Here is a 15,574-nt window from a genome sequence, read left to right as displayed (position 1 = left end):
GGGCCAACATCAACATAAAATGCAACTTAAATCGTATACTGAAATCTTCCACTACTGAACAGGGCTACAAATCTTTCGCTATAAACACCCCAAGTAGTGACGCACGAGTCGATCCGAAACCCGCGGGTCCCGTGGTTCCACAAGTTTACCCGCAGTCGGGGCGGTTTAGGGTCGATTGAAGATAATATTGAGAACGAACGGGGGGGGTTCGGGTAGGCTAGGTTGATGTGTGAAAAAAAAACCTGACCCTCGCATCACTACCCCCATGTTTGGTTATTGCTCTGTGCCTGTCTGAACTCGCACTACGCTCCAGGGAGATCGGACCCACGTGGGGAGTGGGGGACACAGAACCGAATGGAAAGCGGCACGCATGTGCGACCTGAACCGTGGGTGGTGAAGCGAACGGTTCAGATTTTTTTAGGGAACAGTTTCACCCCAAATAGAAACATGCACATACATCTATACATGCATAGTCACTGTATATGTATATGTACGTATATGTATATATACACACACAAAGACATATAGGCTACACCTATTACACCCTCACATACTCATACATATAGTCTACACATACATGGCCTCTCCTACTTATGAATGCTGCATTTATACATATATCAATCCTGAATAACTACATCTATATTTCCTAGACTATGAATAAGACAATGAACATGTCTGTAGATCAGGCCAGCTGATGGCTCCACCAGTAGAGTTCATACCAGTAAAGCTCAGTCTTTATCTATGGGTTCGAATGCGGACCGTACCGGACTGTCTCTCTCTACTGTGACTGTCTAATAAAACAGAAATGCCAAGAAAAAAGTTTAAAAATATATATATATATAATAATAATATAATAATAATATATATATATATATACAGATCAGATTCTTCATTTAAATTGGCTGGAGACATAGCGTTTAGCGTAAAAACCCAGCAGGCTTCACTTTTGATAGTAGTTTATCCATGTTACCACTTCTATGTGGTGGAGCAACTTTCTTGATGCCGATACACTGAAGTTTGACTTTTGGACCCAAAGTTTAATCGTTTGGCTTGAGGACACTTGGATTCTGCTGCAGAGCTGTGGAGTAACCAGTAATGTACATAAGTAAGTAAGTTTTGTTTTTATAAATCCCAACATATGCGTGGAAAGTGCCGTGCATCATTTTTGTGTGTGGGTAACTTTTATAAATAAGGCTCTTACTCTTGTACTGCAGCAGTTACATTTCTGCTACAGTACATAAGAACAAGAAGCCTGATAGACAGTTTGAGTTATTTTATACTGAGATGTAAATCCACAGTTCACACTGCAGGCCAGCTGGTGGCGATACTGCGCTCCAAGTTGTTTGCCAACCGCCATAAAACAAAACTGAAGAAGAAGAAGAAGAAGAAGGTCGAAGGCGCAGGCGGCGTGTGGAGTCTCTCAGTTCAAGATGGCGGACACAGAAGGTGAGTGTGTGCAACGAGCTCCGCGTTTTACTGAAACTGATCCATAGCATCAAGTTAAACACAGTCTGGGTCTGTTAGCTGCAGTTCTCTCGCACTGAGAACTTCACGCCAAACTCGATTTGAAATCTGGCGTGTTGACGTGCCTTTAGTTATCGGCAAAGCTACATAACCGGTAAAATGATATTCAACCTTTTTTTTAATCGTCAGGTTTCACTTTTCACTTCGGCGTACATATTATATACCGAGCAGCTGTTATTTTAATAATGTTTACGCTTTTGGGTTTGGTCGGCCTTTTAATCTCACAGTCTCCTTCCGTTAAAAATACACCACGAAGGGCCGTGAACCACGTGTGGAAGTTGAGGTTAGGTCTCAGGCAGATTTTTGCAGGTAACTTCTGTTCCTTTGCGGATAAACAAGGCCACCGAGCAGCAGTCTGCCCCCGCTGCACACATCGGGTTTGTTAAATGTAACGTTAGAGCTAAATTTGCTCTTCTGCGTGCGAACAGTTTTCTACTTCATGCAGATAAATGAGACAAAATGGATAGAAAATCAATCGTATCTTTATCGGTTTCCTGCGTTGAAAGCTGCTGCCGGCCCGTCGCCGTAAAACAAGACAGTTTCCTGCTGTCAGGCCTTTTAGCATCTATTATGTAGATGAAATATTTCACGTGGCTTGTAAATGTAGGTGTTTATGTCGTTAGTTAGCTGTTAATTTGGAGTTTGTCCCAGATGGCCTGTTAGCTAGCATTAGCATCCTAATGCTAACAACCACGTGTTGGTGGAGAGGCCACGTGGGCTGCTTCCCGGAGAAACTATAATGTATGAAATTAAAATAAAACAGCATTAAAACAATTAACCCTATCTTTATGACACCGAGCTAGTCATCTATCAGAGGGTTGAACTGTCAGCTTTTGGTGAAATTTGCTTAATACGCCATTATTTCTGTCTTATAGCAGTGTCGGTGAAGAAGAAGAAGAAGGCAAAGAAAGTTGCAGAAGAAGAAGTCGGGGTAAGTCTGTAGATTTAGCTCCAGGTTTCTGTTTTTATTGCTTTTTCCTTCTGCTGTTGGACTGGAGTTTAACCTGACTTTGTTGTAACAGGAAATCCAACAGAGTGGAGATTTCCTCATCAAACCAGAGTCCCGGGTTGCCAGTTTGGACACATCTCAGTGGCCGTTGTTGCTGAAAGTGAGTAACGTTGTTTGTTTTGCCCAGCCAGTTCCCTGTGTTGTAAAACATATCTGTAGACTGAGCTCATGTCACAGACTGATGACATCAGTACTGAAGAGGAACAGGGTTCAGGTTTGTCTGTTGGAGTCAGTTTGGTTCATTTTGATGAAGGTGGAAAATGCTAAAGTGGCAGCTTCAAACAGCAAAACTGTTACCTAACCTTGGATCATTTTTACTGTAGAATAAGATGTAGTGTAGCTTCCAGAGTCGATTAATAAAACTCCCAATATTAAAACCAATAAGTCTCTCCACCCAGCTGTCTGTCAGCCGTATGTGAAGTGATGAAGAAGTTTATCCATTCTCTGAGCGCCGCCGGCCTCCGCCTGCCACCTCCGCTGCCGTTCTGGTTTCGGGGGACCGGTCCGGCTCGGCGACGGCCCGGTGTTCTACCGGGTCGGCTAACCGGGCCGAACCGGGCGCACGGCTCTGGACCGGCTGCCGCCGAGACGATTTACTGTTCTGATCACATGCTTCATGACAGCCGTCATTTCTGTCAGTTTAGTTTTGACTTCCAGTGGAGACGGTTGGTTTCATGTTCACCTTTTCTCACTCTTACTTTTTGCCTGTGACTTGAACAGAAGTGAGCTTGTCTACAAATCTTAATGGAAACTGATTGATGTTACACAGAAATCTGTAACAGATTGATGTTACACATCAATCTGTTACAGATTTTTGTGTAACATCAAACAAACATCAATACACAGAAATCTGTAACAGATTGATCTGGAACAGTCTGATGTGTAACAGATTGATCTGGAACAGTCTGAGTATCTGAGGGGAGTTTTCCTGTAAAGTTGGCTGGATAGTTTTGCTTCAACTTCACACCAGTTTCATTCATTTCAGAGTTTCTGGTTGACTCTACTGACCTGCGTTACCTTTATTTTTTTTGCAGAATTTCGATAAACTCAACATCCGGACGGCTCACTACACTCCGCTGCCCAACGGTTCCAACCCACTGAAGAGGAACATTCAGGACTATGTCAGGTAGCGTTGATTCATTTATTTACCTTTCAGGTTTGTTTTGCATGGAACATGGAAAACAAATCTGATTTGCTAAACAAATGTTTACTGTCAGTAAAGCCACATGATGACTTCAGATGTCACGAGCACAATGTGCAAAGATGACTTGTCATCTATCACCCAAGTCTGATGGCTTCACCTGTTTTTAGTCTGTTCTCCATGGAAACCAGTGACTGCTGACTCCTGCTAATGAGCTAGCTTGTGACTTTGGTTCACCTGTTATTTTCAATTGGTAGATAAACCTAGTAGTGATAACAGACTGCCGTTTGGTTAGCTGAGGTGGCAGGGGGTAAAGTTTTCTGCCAGACAGGGGAAATATTTAAACGCCAAGGAATCAGTCTTTCTCAGGAGAAATCAAATGTGTTTTTTATTCACCGTGATCGCTCCTGTGTTCAGGTCCGGCTTCATCAACCTGGACAAACCGGCCAATCCGTCGTCTCACGAGGTCGTGGCGTGGATCCGGCGGATCCTGCGGGTGGAGAAGACGGGTCACAGCGGGACGCTCGACCCGAAAGTCACCGGCTGCCTGATCGTCTGTGTGGACAGAGCCACGAGGCTGGTGAAGTCGCAGCAGAGCGCCGGTACGTAGAGCGCCGGCTCCATGACCGCTCAACTTAATGATTATTATTATTGTTGCACACATTACATCAGACTTTTGGTACAGAAGTTGGTGCTCTTCCTTTATTGAAAGTGAATTGAACCAAACTCTGCTTGACAGCTGTCAGACAGTAAAAACCAACGGCCCCTCCTTACTACTCTTCTGCTGTGTGTTGCAGGCAAAGAGTATGTGGGAATAGTTCGGCTGCACAATGCTATTGAAAACGAGCACACTCTGGCTCGGGTAAGTCTATTTTCAGGCTTGAATAAATAATATAATTACTGAAAGTCTGCAGGCTGAATAAAGCGCTCAGTGTTTGAAAGGGAAACCTGTCGGTCGGCTGGATGCTCACTGTGTTTGTCTGCAGGCTCTGGAGACCCTGACCGGAGCGTTGTTCCAGCGACCGCCGCTCATCGCCGCCGTGAAGCGCCAGCTGAGAGTCCGGACCATCTATGAGAGCAAGCTGATAGAATATGATCCAGAGAGGAGGCTGGGTAAGGAAGCCGGCGCCGTCGGTCATCTCAGCTAGCCTTTACGTGCGAACATACAGAGCGGACGACTGTGACCTCTGACCCCCTGTGGAAACGGGCAAGATTTTCTCTCGCCTGTTTCTGTACAGGTTGAGGTCACGGGTCACATGGTTATTGAAAAATGAGGTCAAGGGTCACATGGTTATCGAAGAAGCTAATAGATCTGTTTTGTCAGTTTGAAGCGCTAGCTAACTCTAACTCTGCTGCAGGAATCTTCTGGGTGAGCTGTGAGGCAGGAACCTACATCCGGACGCTGTGCGTCCACCTGGGCCTCCTGCTGGGGGTCGGAGGTCAGATGCAGGAGCTGAGGAGAGTCCGGTCCGGCGTTCAGGGCGAGAAGGTCAGTCTTCTGGATCTGAATAAATCTGACCAGCTTCCTGTCCCTGCAGGAAGTTATTTTTTTATTCCTCAGTTTGTGTTTCCAGAAACTAGCGATCCAAAGTGTTGAGTTCGGTCCTGGGCCAACACCCCAGGTCTGCTAATTAAACTTTGGTACAGAAACCGGCTCAGAGTGACTGGTTTCCTCTGTCAGCTTTGACTTGGGATTCACTCTTGCCAACATGTGATTTGTAAGATAAAAACATCTAACTTCACATTAAGATGAATGTTTTAGTACGATGCTTGTGATTCATGTGATGGACATCCAGTATAGGTAGTTTGTTTTTGGTACTGAATTTGTAGTAATACTACAGGGAACTGAGTACTATCAATAATTATGGGGGGGGATTTGATCAGCTCAGGTTTGGTGTGCAAGTTGGAAACCTCCACTGATTAAATAATGAATTGCTGTGCTGCTGTTCTCAGGACAACATGGTGACGATGCACGACGTCCTGGACGCTCAGTGGCAGTTCGACCACAACAAAGATGAGACGTACCTGAGGAGAGTCATCTTCCCTCTGGAGAAGCTGCTGGTGTCACACAAGAGGCTGGTGATGAAGGACAGCGCTGTGAGTTTCCCCAAACACCTGACTCCCACTGAAGGAGAAAATTAGAAATATGGTTTTGCGAATTGCCCCCAAAACACAACAATAGAATAATCTTTGGAATTTGTTTTTTGCATAAAGTATGTTTTTGTCTCCAGGTGAATAAATGGTTTTTGTCTCCAGGTGAATGCGATCTGCTACGGGGCGAAGATCATGCTGCCCGGTGTCTTGAGGTACGAAGACGGGATTGAAATCAACCAGGACATCGTTGTCATAACGACGAAGGGGGAGGCCATCTGTATAGGTGAGGTTTCCTGCTTCTCCATAGGGAGTGAATGGGGATGTTCAAGGTGAAGCCACATGAAGAGCTGAATAGCCTGCAGCAGCGCTTGATGCGCCATGATGACCTGCTATCTATCACCCTTGTCTGATGGCTTCTTAGGGACGAATCCCTCCTTTAAACTAATGAGACTAAAGCCATGTTGTCCTTTTCATCAGGGCAAAACAGTTAAACAGTTTATATCAGTGAATGTTGCGCTGATAGTTTTCGGTAACTCACTCCTGCGATGTATGAGGAGGAAAAAGACAGACTAAAGATTGTTTGTCTTGACAGAGCGATGACGGATCTGTCAGGTGAGTGAAGTTCACTGTGCCAGAAATGCTTTGATTCAGGATTATTAATCTATCGAGGCACAGCGAGTCTGTACAGAGTGAAACCAAAGGATCTAAGATACTCGGGTTTAACTTTACCGCCTGTCAAGAGTTGAAATAAGTTGATTGATCCTCTTCTCCTCAGCTGTTGCCCTGATGACGACGGCGGTGATCTCCACATGTGACCACGGCGTCGTCGCCAAGATCAAGAGGGTGATCATGGAGAGAGACACGTATCCTCGGAAGTGGGGTCTGGGCCCGAAGGTACGACAGGCGCTGCTGCTTTTAGCTCCGAGTCATTCTCTCTGCATCTACAAATCCATTCGTGCCAGTCCTGAATTGTTGGGTTTTTGTTCTGAGAAATGCTTAGCACCAGTTAAGTGTCTGTTGTAAATGTTTAAACCTCCAGGCCAGCCAGAAGAAGATGATGATTCAGAAAGGTCTTCTGGACAAACATGGGAAACCCAACGGCAGCACACCTGCCAACTGGAAGAACGACTATGTAGACTACAGGTACAGTCTAATGTAATCCAGTCTAATCTAACTACAGGTACAATCTAGTCTAATCCAGTCTAATATAATCATGTTTCCAGGTTCAGCTTAACTATGAAAACTACAGAGATGATGATGCATTTATTATTACTATCATTATTATGGGATGGCGGTGCAGACAGTTATCCCTTGTTGAGCTGCTCATGCTCTCTGAGGGAGTCAGTCTGCTACAGAAATTCTCAGATTTCGGCTTCTGCAGCCTGCTCTCTGCAGAGCTGCTGCTGACCTGAGAACAGTTTTATTTGGACTGGTTAACGGTGTATTCAGACTTTAAATGAAGCTGCCTATGTTTTAATGACATCTTTAAAGAAACAATATTTCAATGTTTGTTTTCTTTCCGTTTAGTGTCTCCAAGGTAAAGGAGGAGCCGTGCGACGGGACGGCGAAGGTAAAGTTTGAGATGAATGTGTTAAAGGTTTCAGTCCTCTAGGATTCTGTCTGGAAAAGTCAAAGGTCAAAAAGTTTGGGGAAATGTAGACAGACCGCTGCTGGATCCACGTAGTTTATAATTTTTATTAGATTTATTAATTTTTATTTCATTAGTCAAGTGAGTTTGTGGCCAAAACGATACCCAGGATATTAAAATCTGACAGATATTGGTCATGAAACTTGAGCGTAAAGTGATCGTCTAATCTGGTTATCTTTCTGCAGAGGAAGAGGGAGGCGGCCGACAGCGACAGCGAAGGAGCGAACACAACGCCTTCCACTCCGTCGGCGGAGGAGCTGAAGAAGGAGAAGAAAAAGAAGAAGAAAGAGAAGAAAGTAAAGCTGGAGGAGGAGGCGGAGCCAGCAGGGGGGGCGGAGCCAGAGGGCGAGGTGAGTTTACATCTATTACAGGTTTAGTCCCCCAAAACTGAGTTTAAATCTGATTAAAGGTCTAATCCACCCAAAGTACTGGAGGGTCATGGTGAAGACCACTAAATGTATTCCTGTATGCTAAACCTCAGTTGATCCCCAGTTGAACCCGAGCTCACGCTGCCTCTTCTTCTTCCAGATGGGGGAAAGTGCCAAAAAAAAGAAGAAGAAAAAGAAGCAGAAAGAAGGCGACGTGTCAGAGTGACGCTCCGGTCAGACCTGAAGCGGGAAACGGGAAGTTCTGCTGAACATTTGACTGGTTTCACTGACGGACTCGGTGCTGAACGCCCAGACGCCGCGCCTGGACTCCCACTGCATTCTGGGAGTATAAACTGTAATGTGGACTGCATGATGGCAGGAATGAGAGAATACATGAGGTTGGATTATATTGCCGTAACGGATGTTTTTGTCTTTTGTAACATTGTATTTTTTTTTCCAGCTGTATATAGCCATGGGTGCGAAGCCTACATTTGTAATTTGGAAATAAAAATCCTTGTTTTCTTATCTGCTGTCCTGTTTCAGTGACACTTTTATTCAGATTTACATTAAATGAAATGTGGAGCGTTGGAGTATATTGGTAGGAAGACATCAGTGATACAAACTCAAAAACTAATAATAATATGATGCCCATTGTTATTGCAACACAATGACCCACAGCATCAATCAGTTCTCTCTCTCAAACACACACAATGTTACCATGCAAAATAGGATTATCTACTATGAAAATTTGCACTTTACTTGTTCCTGACATGTATTTTGTTGCCAAATAGCCATATGCTTTCACCATTACGCAATGCCAAATGCGCAACGTGCATGTCCCGTTAACCATCACCACACATTGCCAATTGCTAAATACGCAACCTACAACCAAGAAAAACAACAAATATGTAAAAAGCACAGCCTAACAAAGTCATGAAAATAAACTGCGAAGGCATCTTACCTTCACCCGACGCACAACATGGGCCTTCCCGACGCACACTCATCGCCCTTGATTGGTTAATAGCCTACATTACGCTACATTCAAAACAATTTAGTAAAACCTCCCCAGTTGTCTGCGCCCCGGGTGGCTTTTGCCTTTTCATTTTCTTGCTCTCCACATACACTCCACTCCACTATACCCATCAATGATCTAGCACAGGTGTGTCAAACTCAAGGCCCGCGGGCCAAATCCGGCCCGGCACCTCATTTTATGTGGCCTGCGAGAGCTTGCAAAGAATATAATTTGCGCAATACAATTCTATGCTGCGTTAAGGAAGTACGGTGTCCATAAACTACATATCCCAGAATGCATCCCGATTTTGTTATCCACGCACTGAAGGCGTCTAGCCGCGAGCTGTGCTGCCAAGCACAGATCACGCATCAGCGATGACAACCGCCAGCTGTTTCACGGATTGTTACCGCAGGAGACCTAAAAGACATCAGGACTGACCTCAGTCACCTGGCCAGAAGACAAACAGGTAAGCATTTTAAAAACCTTCACGTATACAATATCATGAAATGTATATCATTTTCAATCAAGCTAGGTACAATGTAATATGTGTGCATTCTAATGGTTGTGCTTGTGTTTTGTATGTTTTGTATTTGTTATTATGTGCAGGGATCGATCCATGGATTAGGATGGTGTGTGATATCCAGGCTGATCACTTGGAGAGATCTGCTTGGTGTCCAGGCAGCATCACTCTCACATCCCACTTCCTCCACATCATGTCTGAGTAACCTGAACCAGAACCTGGTTACACAAACTGAACAACCTTTATTGTTATTTTGACTTTATTACTTATACTATTTATTTTTTCAAATAAATTGTATAATAGTTGTACACTTGAATGTCTATTTGCCATTATTTTTCCTAGAATTCTGCTTTCAGAGCTAGTTATTAATTATTAAGTTATTACTAAAACTAATAATAATCGAATGCAGAGGCAATTATGTAATATGATAACAAGTAGATACATTTATATAGTGTTACATTTACAACCGGCCCTTTGAGGGCAACCATAATGCTGATGTGGCCTGGGATGAAATTGAGTTTGACTAGAGAAGTTATTTACAGATAAAGTTTGTCTACATTCCCCTGGTCAGCTGTCTTCTGTGATACTGACAGACTACACATTCATGTAAATTAATGTAAATTATAAAATGTGAAAGTGATGCATTAAATACAGATTTTTTTACCCTCATCTGCTCATTCCATATTTTTAACTGAACCAAAATCACCCTTGCAATGATTTTGTAGTGACATTAAATGGGAGGGGTGGGCGCCTTGCTCAAAGAGGTTAAACACAGTGACAGTAAGAGGTTAAACACAGTGACAGTAAGAGGTTAAACACAGTGACAGTAAGAGGTTAAACACAGTGACAGTAAGAGGTTAAACACAGTGACAGTAAGAGGTTAAACACAGTGACAGTAAGAGGTTAAACACAGTGGCAGGTGAACGGGTCTCGGTGCTGTCTGCAGGTGACGACTCGGACTCTGTGATTGGTCAGGCTCTGCAGCTGAGCGATCAGGTACAGTAAGTGCGGGCCGGGCCGGTAGGTGACTCGGTCTGGATCATCCCGGTCGGGTCGGTGGTATGAGTCCAGAATCTCCAGAGTCTCCAGGTGCTGCAGCTGCTGCAGACGCAGGAAGTCGCTGTCTGGCACGTTGTGATGCCTGCAACAAAACACTGAAGTCACACTGAAGTGACGCAAAATGCAATGGACATTCACTGTTTGCTGTACTTTTCTGTCCAAACAATGTTAGGATTGATAAGACAGCAGAGATGACATCACATAAATGCATACAATACATAAATACATATTATATTTTTTTATTTTATATATTTTTTTTATATTAATATGTATTTTTAGTCATGAATACAGTGCTTTCAGAAAGTGTTCAACCTGCTTGACATTCATTTTGTGGTGTTGCAGCCTTAATTCAGAATGGATTCAATTAGATGTTTTTTGTCACTGATCTAAAGATAATCCATAATATCAAAGTAGATTTCTTGTTTTCTTTAAAAAAAATGACAATTAGGAATGAAAATTTATGTGGGACTCGCCCAGGATGCCCCCTTTCTCCTCTATTGTTTGTTAACCTTTCTCTTGAGCCTCATGCCCAAAAAATCTGAAAACATCTTGCATCCGATTACTTTTAGTAACACTTCACACCAAATATCTCTTTACGCTGACGATATTTTACTATATGTTGGTCATGCAGCCTCTTCAGATATATGGTGGTCTTTCATTACCAAATTTTAAACTTTATTACTGGGCATTTGCCTAAGTCCACTCTCAAAATGGTCCGACCCTTACGCTGCTGTCTCTTGGAGACCAATTGAAGAAAATTTAGCTTTACCACACGTCATTTTGACATCTTGTGGGTATTTCTCACCCACATAGTTTGTATTTCTTCTTTTTTCTTCTCTTTCAGTGTTTTAGTAAACTGAAGTTAAAAATCCATGAGGTGGCAGTCTTCTGCAATGAATTGGCCTGATTTGCTGTGGGGAGAGAGACGGATCCCCAAGCAGCGAAGATGTTAAAGGTCATGAGGCAGATTCAAACTTGTGGTATGAGGAGCACACGGTGTTGACTCACCGCATCTTGAGCGTCCGGAGCCGGGGGAAGAGTTGAGGAACGAGGCCGACGAGGCCGGCGGAGCCCCAGGGCTCCAGGTGAAGGTGCTGCAGGTCGGGAAGCTTCGTCCCGACCGTCTGCAGGTCTTCAGCCGTCAAGTCGACACACAGCGTCAGGCTGCGGAGCGAGGCGGGCAGGAAGTCTGCGTACACGCCCAGAGGATGACCGCCTGCCACACAAAACACACTGATGAAACCAGGTGGACACAGACTGCTACACACAAAACTAAACCTTGGACATTATGGTTTACGCTCACAGGATGTTCAAACTGAGCTGGGTAAAAAAGTACTCAGCTCCCTCTACATGGAACGCACTGCAGAATAATTTAAAACTGACTGATATGATTTACTTTGGTGAATTCTCTTCTATGAAGGGTGTAGAAAGTAACTCTATTGGAAATTGTTTATACACTGTTTAAATGATGTACTTTATTGATTCTATTAATCTTGATTGTATTTATTTGTGCTACATGTAAGTGTTTTGCTTTTATGTTGTTCTTGTCAGCAACTTTTATGTACATTTTTTCCTCCATGCTGTCCTCTTGGCCAGGTCTCTCTTGCAAAAGAGATTTAATCCCAACGAGATTTACCTGGTTAAATAAAAGGACTTTCAAGAGTTGTTCTAGTTCTAGTTTGTGTCCCAACTGGTGATTGTGATCAAAGCTCAGTGAGAAAGGTGTGTGGTGTGAATCATGTGGAATCTATCTATGCAAAAATGATTGTTCTGACAAATTCCATACCTCACTATATTTAAGGAAAATTTATTTTGTGTTTGTCAGTGGTAAAGTGAACAGGAATGAATGTTAATGTTAAATGTGACCAATGGCAGCAGTATTGTTACCTTCCCTCTGTCTTCTTTCAGGTAGGATAAGATGAAACTTTAATAGATATGTAGATAGAATAAGATACAACTAATAGATGTGTCGATAGAGTAAGATAGAATAAGATAAAACGTTAACAAATGTGTAGATAAAATAAGATGAAACGTTAATAGATATTTAGACGCGTCACCATGCACGCTGAGGCAGGTCAGCTGCTGCAGGCCGGTCAGCCATGTTTGGAGGTGGCACGTTGGACCGGGGACAGAGTACAGGTGATAGACGGACAGGCTGCGGAGGCGAGACAAAGGCCGCAGGACTTCCTGTGACACCACAGTGTCGTAGTTCAGCAGCTCCAGACTGGATAAGACCAGATCAGCCGGCCGGCCGCAGGCTGCAGCAGAGAAGAAGACTTTCTGTTTTAGTCTTACTAGATTAAATGAATCTTACAAGATAGAGTAAAAGTCTGAATAACTGTTGCAAAGTAATGACAATGTGATAGCGTTAAGATGTGGTAAGAAAACTGTGCAGCTCCAATCCACTGGCATTAATCCAAATTTATCTGTCTACAGTAAACAGACAGAACACAGGCCAGGCCGTTTCTTAAAGAGACAGTAACCATTACTGCAATAACTATATGAACAACACACTGTGTCTAAGGCTTCAAGGTTCAGAGAATGCTGTTTTCACGGTTCTTCAACAGATCTTCTGTAAGAATTAAAATACATCTCCTCATATATAAAAACTCCAACTTCATCTGAAAGATTCTAAAAGAATCAATAATAATACTTTATTGTGTGCGTGTGTGTGCGTGTGTACGTGTGTGTGTGTGTGTGTGCATGCGTGCGCAGCGTGCTGACCTGCAGTGGGGTTAAAGAAGTCATGCGTCAGTGTTTTATAGGTGATCATCTCCCAGGACAGGTGCTGCAGGTTCGGCAGGCCGCTGAGCAAGGCATGAAAATCCCTGAGAGGAATGCGCTGACTTCCATCATGGTGGAACAGCAGCGAGGTCAGACGCGTCATGTTGGACACGGCGTTGATGAAGTCGGTGGCGGGACAGGCCAGTCTGACGTTACAGACGCTGAGCTGGGTGAGCTGCAGACTCAGAGGAATCAGAAACCCTGAAACCTTCAGCGGGCTGACGGACGATCTGACGGCCAGACGCCGCAGCTTGGAGAAGAGCTTCAGCTCGTCGGCGCTGACCTCGGACCAGTTCTCCAAGGCGATGCTGCCGACGGCGGGAAGCCACATGCCGAGCTGCTTCAGGTTCTTCCTCCTGCCGTTCCGCACCACCACGCTGCCGATGTTCCTTTGGGTTAAGCTGCTCCAAAACTGCCGGTTGTAGGCAGAGAACTTACTGAGAACCACAGAGAAACCTTTCCACAGGCAGCAGGATTTGTCCAGGATTTCTCTGAAGTACCTGCAGGTCGCCCGGACGCTCAGTTTGTCCTGAACTGACAGGAAGCTGAACACCTGAACCCAAACTTCTTCAGGAAGCTGCAGTTCTCCCAGAGTCATGGTGTTCACTTTGTTAACTAATGTTCCATAGATGCTGATTCTTCTGTTAATTAACGTCTCATAGATGCTCATTATTCTGTTAACTAATGTCTCATAGATTCTGATTCTTCTGTTAACTAATGTTTCATAGATGCTGATTCTTCTGTTAACTAATGTTTCATAGATGCTGATTCTTCTGTTAATTAATGTTTCATAGATGCTGATTCTTCTGTTAATTAATGTTTCATAGATGCTGATTCTTCTGTTAACTAATGTTTCATAGATGCTGATTCTTCTGTTAACTAATGTTTCATAGATGCTGATTCTTCTGTTAATTAATGTTTCATATATTCTGATTCTTCTGTTAACTAATGTTTCATAGATGCTGATTCTTCAGTTAACTAATGTTTCATAGATTCTGATGCTTCTATTAACTGTTTGATTCTTCTGAGTCTTTTTACCAAAGCTTTACAGACTGAATCTATTTCTGAAAGTAAATTGGACTCACCCGTCATTTCTCCTTCTTCCTCTTCCTTGTTGTCCTGTCTGTGTTGCCTGAGGAACTTTAGTTCCCTCAGTACGGTCTGCCAGGCGGCGGTGTCCAGGCAGCAGTGACCAGGCGGCGGCTCGTCTCTGTCAACTGCAAGTGATAATCAAACTGCACCACATGGTAATGCTGTTAGCTGGCTAGTACCTAACCTAGGAGCTAAAGTTTTGGAGAGGTGCCTATAATTATCATGATTTCATCTTAAAACTAGCCATTGTTGTATCCCTAACTATACATGAATACACTTCAGTGATATTCTGTCAATATTAATAGTTGCGGGACATTCTCATAACTTTCTTTAGAATACTTTTTAGAGGTCTGTTGTCCTGAGGCTCAATGTGTCGTTCTGCTTCTGTCGTTTACAGACTACTGTAAACGACAGAGGGGGACTAGAGTCACATGACTTAGACTCGAGTCAGACTCGAGTCACAGTTTTAATAGCTTGAGACTTGACTTGATGCATGAAGAGAAGACTTGAGACTTGACTTGACTTGGGTTCTGGTGACTTGGGACTCGACTCTGACTTGTACTTTGATGACTTGAAAAGGTTTCTAAAGTCTTGACTTGAGATCTTGTGTTTGTGTAAATGACTTAGATTGAAAGTGATGAGATTTGTTCCAGCGGACGACTGAATTTAAATTCTGTTTTCTGAATTTGTATGGAATGATTGAATTTATTGAAGTTGAAACTGATTATAGAAATCAAACTCATGATGCTCTTACCAAGTTTTTATCCTATTAAAACCATATTGCATTGAAAAGTCCTAGATATTTAGTTTTCTTTAAGATATTAAATTGATACTGGACTCTTGATTTGATCTGAATTGACTTGCTGTTCTACATTTAGACCTGAGACTTGACGTTAATGACATGGACTTGACTTGGACATGACTTGGTAATCTACATTAGACTTGCGACTTGACTTGAGACTTGTGCCTCAAGACTTGGGACTGACTTGGGACTCCGGCATAGCAGACTTGGTCACACCTCTGGTTGTTTAGCAAACTGCAGCTAGCATCACTTTGTACCAGCCTGGTCTCCTGAGATTTTATGAAATAAAGTCTTAAAATGCAAATGTGTTCTGTGCACGAAAAGTCAGATAACTCCGTGTGCCCAGCAGTGAAGGTTTACATGAAGGAGGAAACTATAAACTAGAAGTACTCTGACACTGAAGTAGCGCAGTGGAAAGTCAGGGCGTTGTGGTCGGGCAAATACATTTACCTTCAATTCCAATGACCTGGGGTTGATTCTCAAGTCATACCAAGAAGATTTCAACCACAAGTGAAGTTTTA

The 15,574-nt window shown here is 43.4% G+C and overlaps 2 protein-coding genes and 4 non-coding genes across 6 annotated transcripts; 5 read left to right on the top strand and 1 right to left on the bottom strand.

Moving 5' to 3' along the window:
* Positions 1–1,385: 1,385 nt before the first annotated feature.
* Positions 1,386–8,309, top strand: dkc1 (dyskeratosis congenita 1, dyskerin). Its single transcript, XM_071925712.2, has 15 exons — positions 1,386–1,446; positions 2,400–2,455; positions 2,547–2,633; positions 3,568–3,659; positions 4,092–4,276; positions 4,472–4,536; positions 4,661–4,787; positions 5,033–5,163; positions 5,628–5,771; positions 5,931–6,051; positions 6,544–6,662; positions 6,808–6,911; positions 7,296–7,338; positions 7,602–7,766; positions 7,945–8,309. Exons 1-15 carry the CDS (start codon positions 1,431–1,433, stop codon positions 8,008–8,010), a joined length of 1,521 nt encoding a protein of 506 aa, XP_071781813.2. The 5' UTR covers positions 1,386–1,430; the 3' UTR covers positions 8,011–8,309.
* LOC139932906 (small nucleolar RNA SNORD17) lies at positions 2,949–3,142 on the top strand. The gene has a single exon (XR_011785577.2). It is a non-coding gene; the product is annotated as a small nucleolar RNA SNORD17 (small nucleolar RNA).
* LOC139932742 (small nucleolar RNA SNORD83) lies at positions 3,755–3,830 on the top strand. Its single transcript, XR_011785567.1, has one exon. It is a non-coding gene; the product is annotated as a small nucleolar RNA SNORD83 (small nucleolar RNA).
* Positions 5,258–5,387, top strand: LOC139932852 (small nucleolar RNA SNORA36 family). The gene has a single exon (XR_011785574.1). It is a non-coding gene; the product is annotated as a small nucleolar RNA SNORA36 family (small nucleolar RNA).
* LOC139932796 (small nucleolar RNA SNORD83) lies at positions 6,103–6,183 on the top strand. The gene has a single exon (XR_011785570.1). It is a non-coding gene; the product is annotated as a small nucleolar RNA SNORD83 (small nucleolar RNA).
* A 1,238-nt stretch (positions 8,310–9,547) lies between the features above and the next one.
* LOC139932575 (uncharacterized) lies at positions 9,548–14,166 on the bottom strand. Its single transcript, XM_071926419.2, has 4 exons — positions 13,100–14,166; positions 12,433–12,633; positions 11,384–11,591; positions 9,548–10,457 (listed from the first exon to the last, which is right to left on the bottom strand). Exons 1-4 carry the CDS (start codon positions 13,827–13,829, stop codon positions 10,220–10,222), a joined length of 1,377 nt encoding a protein of 458 aa, XP_071782520.2. The 5' UTR covers positions 13,830–14,166; the 3' UTR covers positions 9,548–10,219.
* Between the last annotated feature and the right edge of the window lie 1,408 nt (positions 14,167–15,574).

Source organism: Centroberyx gerrardi, chromosome 17 (genome assembly GCF_048128805.1).
Source record: "Centroberyx gerrardi isolate f3 chromosome 17, fCenGer3.hap1.cur.20231027, whole genome shotgun sequence".
Classification (NCBI taxonomy): domain Eukaryota; kingdom Metazoa; phylum Chordata; class Actinopteri; order Beryciformes; family Berycidae; genus Centroberyx; species Centroberyx gerrardi.
This window is presented reverse-complemented; position numbering and strand designations above follow the sequence as displayed.